General features: G+C 37.2%; 1 protein-coding gene across 2 annotated transcripts; it reads right to left on the bottom strand.

The window, feature by feature from the left end:
* Positions 1-2,489: 2,489 nt before the first annotated feature.
* LOC131170663 (G-type lectin S-receptor-like serine/threonine-protein kinase RKS1) lies at positions 2,490-6,365 on the bottom strand. 2 transcript variants are annotated; one of them, XM_058130289.1, is made up of 7 exons: positions 4,969-6,342; positions 4,677-4,811; positions 4,101-4,291; positions 3,746-3,956; positions 3,409-3,646; positions 3,166-3,316; positions 2,490-3,077 (listed from the first exon to the last, which is right to left on the bottom strand). In XM_058130289.1, the coding sequence occupies exons 1-7, from the start codon at positions 6,233-6,235 to the stop codon at positions 2,772-2,774; spliced, it is 2,499 nt and encodes an 832-aa protein (XP_057986272.1). In that variant the 5' UTR covers positions 6,236-6,342; the 3' UTR covers positions 2,490-2,771. The 2 variants fall into 2 exon arrangements, with proteins under 2 accessions (XP_057986272.1, XP_057986273.1); XM_058130290.1 differs by lacking the exon at positions 3,166-3,316 and having other exon boundaries at positions 2,938-3,077; positions 4,969-6,365.
* Positions 6,366-6,571: the final 206 nt, after the last annotated feature.

Below are 6,571 nucleotides of genomic sequence, written 5' to 3'. Positions count from 1 at the left end.
TGAGTTATCTGTAGGTGAAGTTCGGTAGTTCATTAGGTATTCGGATCATGTTATGCCTTACAGAGGGGTAAGGTGTGACATGGTAGTTCTTGGGGATTTTGCGGCTGTGGAGGGGGCATGGGATTTGGTGCTAGTTGGGAGGACAATGTTGGGGTAGGCTGTCCTAGGGAGAAAATATGAATTGGCAATGGTGGTGGATTGAGAATGGAGGATTTTCCATTACTTTCTTTGAACGAAAACACCTGTTCATCAAATAAGACATGACGTGAGTAAAAAATTTTATTAGTGGATAAAGACAAGCATTTATAACCCTTGTGAAGAAGACTATACCTAAGAAACACACATTTGGCAGAACGAGGTTCAATTTTTTTGTGAGTGTAAGGACGTAGCAACAACCAAAAATACGAAGAAATTGATATTCCGGGTTACGTTGAAAAATTATTTGATAAGGTGATTTGTGGTTGAGCTTTGGAGTGGGTAAGCGATTTATTGTGTAAACGGCAGCGGTAAAGACATGATCCCAATATTTTGATTGTACGAATAAATGGTGTAAGTAGGCTCAACCAGTTTCGGTGTTGTGTTGGTGTTTACATTCAACACACCCATTTTGTTCGGGTGTGTGTGGGCAAGAGCTTCTTTGTATAATGGCATTTTCAGCTAGGTAGTGTTTTAGTGCTTGGCATTCTCCTTCCCAATCGGATTGAAATTGTTTGATGGATTTACCAAAAAAAATTTCAACTATAGCCCAGAATTTAACAAAGCAATTGAAGACATCAGATTTTTTACGAAGAAAATAAATCCATGTGTATTTGGTAAAGTGATAAAAAAAGAGAACATAGTATAAATAACCATCAGAAGAAGTAATTGGAGAGCAGGGCCCCATAAATCAGAACAAATTAGTTCTAATGGTTCTTTGGCATGAAAAGTAGAATCATAAAAAGGCAGCATGTGAGATTTGCTAACACAACATGTTTCACACAAAGATTTATCAGTCTTAGCAGTAGCAGATAATTTATTCAAGGATAACACTTTATTGATAGTTTTTGAACAGGCATGGCCTAATCTAGCACGCCAAGTGGATAAGGAAACTGAATTGCAAACTAGAGAAATGGAATCAGAAGCTAAGTAATAGAGTCCATCTTTAACGCATCCCTAGCGTAGTGGCTGCTTCCTTTTGCTGTCCTTAATCACAAAAAAATTTGGGAAAAATTCAAGTGAGACATTATTAGAATTGGTGAACTGTCGAACAGATAACAAATTTGTGTTAGATTGTGGAACATGAAGAATATTATCTAATGAAAAAGTGCAAGAATTGAGAGAAATATTATTAGAACCAATATGAGTAATGGGTAAGCTTTTACCATTGGTGAGAGAAACTTCGTCAGTGCCTGAATATTCGGAGTGAATGCCCAAGTTTTCTAGTTCAGAGGTTAAGTGATGGGTAGCTCCAGTGTCGATGATCCACGGTTTAGTGGGCGCAGTGGGAGATGAGGTGTAGTTGGCTATTGGTTTGGAGCTATGATCAGTGTAAGTGCTATATTTGGGACTAGGACATTGTTTGGAGGTGTGCCCTTGGCCTCGGCAATTATAAGAAATGAGTGTGAAGGATTCATTGTTGCAGGAAGGGGAGCGACCACGGCCAGAACTGGATTGATGGCCCCCACGTCTAGATCCACGACTTCTACCTCTGTACCTCCAGCAGTGTTTTGGCGAGTGGTATAGTGAGCAATAGCATGAGTGTTGAGAGAGTCATTGGAATTTTTAAGTTACATTTCTTTGGAAAGAAGTAAGCTAAATAAATCATTAAAGGAGATCGAGGTTAACCTTGCTTCATTAGAAATAAATAATATAATGTTTAGAGACTAACAAAATTTTACCTCAAATAGAAGTTATTAGCAATAAATATTTTATTTGTCTGAAGATATGTGTCTCTAAAGAACAATATTGTAATAGTGCAAACAGTAAGCTGCAGTTTGCTTGCTTATTGGCGAATCCCAAGCCTCATATATTGAGCTTGGATCCACCTGGATTTTGAAAATTAATAGTTTCAGTCACAAAAAGCTCAAAGAATTCTTCGTTATAAGAGCTAGTGAGAAGTCCATTATCAATTATTTTGTCCGAATTCATTTTAAACATGGCAATTTGCATCCAGTCCACAGCTGTCAAAGTTTCCCTGTCCTCAGGACTCTGGAGAAGTCCGACCGGAAAATGGTCTGTCCTGGACTCAAGAATCAAAGCCAGCCAGTCTCTTCTCTGACCCCTCTCATGAGTTGTGCTCCCTGGTCAAATTCCGTTCTCAACCGGTAATCCTCTTACTACCAGCATTTCTCTTCCATTTGCATTCATAATGAAACCTCTACCTCACCTGAATTTGTCTCTTTCATCTATTTTAAGAGCAACATTGAACTTAAAAAGAAAGGAGACAACTGGAATGCAAATTCAAAACCCTCCTTTGATGGAGGATTTCTGAAAATCCCAGACAGACTTGGTTGGGTCTAAAAATATATTGGCACAAACTTAAAAATTACGCAGAATTCAATATAATTACAATCACAGTTTAAATGTGATAAGACTATTTTATATCTATCCACTTGTATATCTGTATCTCTTATACAATCGCATAAACACACAATATACAAAAGAGAAGAAAAATGGAGATAAGATTTATATGGTTCGACCTTAAGGCCTCGTCCATTGCAAGATTGACAACATGTTTGATCCAAAGAATTTACATACGTGACCCTTTCTCCGTCAAAAATCCTACTAGAATTTCATCTACCTTCAATCATAGTAATTGTGCAATCATTTATAGAACACACTTCTCCTCTAGTTATTAAAGATTCTTGCCCACTTTGAGTTCGGAAAACAAATGCTGGTTTTTTAGGAGAAGGAAGACTTGTTTCATTGCCTAACATGAACACAACTTCAAGCATGGTTGGCCGATCAGCTGGGTGTTCCTGAATGCATAGAAGTCCAATCTGAATGCATCTCAAAATTTCTTCACAAGGGTATGAATGTTCCAACAATGAATAATCAACTATGTCCAAGCCTTTTCCTTCCCTCCATAGCTTCCAAACCTGAAACATAGTTGAGGAAATCGTTTACTACTTTAGTAGTGAATCTAATAGGAAATTAATCTTAAGAAAGATATGTCTATCAACTTACGTTTCCTATCAAATTCAGAGAAGGGCTTTCTTTGTCATACTCGGTGTTTTTCTTGCCACTTATGATCTCTAGTACTAAGACACCATAGCTGAAGACATCAGATTTTACAGAATATAGACCATCCATTGCATATTCCGGAGACATATAGCCACTACAAGTAGACAAAAAGAAACAATTTATTGGTGGTTTGTGACCTTTTAATGTTTCCAAGCAGGGAGATGGTGTTGGAGTTAAGTAACTTACTATGTTCCAACCACTTGCTTTGTAATGGCTTCAATTTGATGTTCCTTGAACAATTTAGCCAACCCAAAGTCTGAAATTTTTGGCTCCATTGAAGCATCTAATAGAATATTGCTTGCTTTCAAATCCCTATGGATGATTTTTAATCTTGAATCTTGATGTAGATATAAAACTCCTCGAGCTACCCCAAAAATAATTTCAAAACGCTTTTTCCAGTCCAATAGTTTCTCCCTTGACTTTTCTATAGTCAATTTGAGTTTTGGAGATCCTTAGATTACAGGAATTATGGAAAGAAGTGCAAATTAAAGATGGGTGAAAGCAAATAGAAGGAGAGCCATACCAAAGAAGAAGTAGTCCAAGCTTTTGTTTGGTAAATATTCATAGATTAGCATCTTATCTTCTTTATGAATGCAACAACCAAAAAGCCTGACAAGGTTTCTGTGCTGGAGTTTTGATATCAACTGTACTTCATTCATGAATTCTTTTATCCCCTGTCCTGACTGTTTAGATAATCTTTTCACTGCTATTTCTTGTCCATTTGATAGTTGACCCTGAAAGTGCATTTTTAGACTTATTGCACAGACGTGCTACCATGGCCGCATATATCACACTACAGTACTAAAATTGTGACTTGCCAAATATTCACATTAAATTTTATGAAGGAGTTGACAATTTTACTTTTCATGGGATACTACCTTATACACTGAGCCAAAACCACCTTCTCCAAGTTTGTTGGAAAAATTGTCAGTTGCTTCAACTATTGTATCTATATCGAAGAAAGGTAAATGTGGATCACTTCCAGATCTGTCAAGCTCCTTTTCCCTTGGATGATCATCTGGGAGAGTACTCGAACTACAGATAAACATTTCATGTTGCCCATTTTGTGCTGTAAGTAGAACGAAAACGGATAATTAGGGATGAGATTTACTAGCATTGTTGTCCATTTTGGGTTAGCCGATGTCCTAATGCTAAGTTTTTCCTTGGCTATTTTTTTATTAATAAAATGAATTGCTTATAAAGGAAAAAAAAAAAAAAAAAGAAAGAAGCTGAACATGTGTCAACTAGGTCTCAGTTTTAAACTAATTAGAATTGGATATAATAATCTTTTATATCCATTCTTTCAGTTTCTTGACAACCAAATCTAGGAAATAGTTTCTAAACTTTTTGTCATCAAGCATTTTGAATTGATAAATTGTAGTTTAACGATTATTAAAGTGAAAAATAACAAGGAAATAGGAAACTATCTGAAAGGAATTTAATTATTTGCTTACATAATCTCCTCTGCCTCCTCACCAAGCAGTATGAGAAAAGAACAAGAGAGGAAACTGCTGTAGCTACGGACAGTATCATAATTACCAATATCCCTTTCCTTGCAAGAAGGTCCTTGCGCTTATTTGCATATTGAGCTGAAAAGGGAAGACCAGAAAAAGAAACACTGCAACAATTAATATGATAGTCAACCATTCATCTAGAGTTAGCAGAAGAATAGATTTAAGCATATCATCAACAAAATAAATAGAAAAAAAGAACCCGAATTTCTAATGACAGTTCGCTTGAAGATACCTAACTCAAGTGCATCCACACGCACATATATACTTTGTCCACCTTCTGTAAATACTCTTGTATCTAGCAAATCACCATACCATGTCAAACATCCACTTCCTTCTGTCGTACCTAGACTTGCATATGCAGTGCATGAACAATTCCTCAAGCACTCATTTTTACAAGCTTTCGTATCCAAATTTGCCAATACACGGGCAACTGAAGTATCCGGAGCCTTCACATTTGCCACCTCTACGAATCCTTCACCGTTTCTGCAGAGTGGCGTCTGATTCTTCCTAACGCACCCGCCTGACCCATCTTTCCGATGCCATTCTTGGGGTGATTTGGGCTGGTACCCGGGAAGACAAGTGCAGTCGAATTCACCATTGTACCGAACACAGTTACCATAGGCTCCACATAATCCATAGCTGTCACACTGGTCCTTGGGCGCAGACGCGAACTCTTCCCATCGACCTTCGTTCTCATGCCATTTGGACCGTTGGAAAATGCCGGACTCATTCAGCACTCCTCTTGTCAAGATTGAGCCATATGCAGTGTTCCACGAGAAGGAAATCTCATTCTCATTGTTCACATAGGTGCAGTTGAAGATAAATATATGTTTCTGCATTATAGGTATTCCAGAAAAACTACTGCCATTCCAATGACCACCTCTCCATTTTGGAACATGACCCTCGTATATGAAAAATTGCGGATAACCTTCAGGGTTGATCCTAAGCGAGAAATTGCCAGTACCAGGATCATCTGAAGATTTCCAAGATGTTAGGAACCAGTTCAGACCTGTTCTTCTGTCTAGCCCCAATTTAGAGTTGGGAAGATGGTGATTTGTCGGGTGTTCAAAGCTCTGCCATATGGCACTTCCGCCATGAAACAATACAAGATTTCCCGAATCTAAGAGTTGAGCTACACAATTGTTTGTTGGCAAAGCCAAAACGTTTGTGAACCATAGGGGAGTTGTTCGATTTCTGTTGTTAAGGGCAAGGTTTCCATGACTGTTGATTGAGAGGACGCCGGATGTATCACTGATAGGAGAATCCCGATTTGCGACCCAAACAACAGATTTTTCTGAAATTTTGTTGTACCAAATTCCAAGATAACGGTAGCTCGATTTACCTGGACTGAAAAAACCAAGTGCAAAGGTCTCCCCATTAGAAACTATAATGTTACCATCTACAATGGGTTGGTTAATGGATATGGTGTCTAGTGAAGTGCAAAATTGATGTTTAAATACAATCAGCAATATAATGGGAAGCGTTTTCGCACGATTCATAATTTGTATCTTGCAGGAAATACTTCTTGAATAGTGATAAAAATGACGATGTTCTCAAGAATTATTGGAATATATAGCAATTGAAAGTTTAAAATTGATAATTGACAAAATCAAAACATATGATTAAAATTGACACAGCACAAAATTAGCAAATTTTCTTGTAATTTGGCCTAATTAACCGGAAGAAACTAGCTAGACTATTGCTGATAGTTCCATTGATTAGGACAATTGCATGGTTATATTTGGTAGAGTATAATGTAATGCATTGTAATTAATTATTTAATACAATCAAAATTATAATATAATATAATTGTCTTTATATTTCTATGTTTGGTT

Source organism: Hevea brasiliensis, chromosome 11 (assembly GCF_030052815.1).
Source record: "Hevea brasiliensis isolate MT/VB/25A 57/8 chromosome 11, ASM3005281v1, whole genome shotgun sequence".
NCBI classification, from domain to species: domain Eukaryota; kingdom Viridiplantae; phylum Streptophyta; class Magnoliopsida; order Malpighiales; family Euphorbiaceae; genus Hevea; species Hevea brasiliensis.
This window is presented reverse-complemented; position numbering and strand designations above follow the sequence as displayed.

Excerpts from the sequence above, each read along its gene's own strand:
- LOC131170663 (XM_058130289.1), bottom strand. The coding sequence starts at position 6,235 with ATGAATCGTGCGAAAACGCTTCCCATTATATTGCTGATTGTATTTAAA. Across the intron at positions 3,957-4,100 it reads GTTTTGGCTCAGTGTATAAG|GGTCAACTATCAAATGGACA; the intron begins GTAGTATCCCAT and ends ATGCACTTTCAG. Across the intron at positions 3,317-3,408 it reads AAGCAAGTGGTTGGAACATA|TGGCTATATGTCTCCGGAAT; the intron begins GTAAGTTACTTA and ends GTCTACTTGTAG.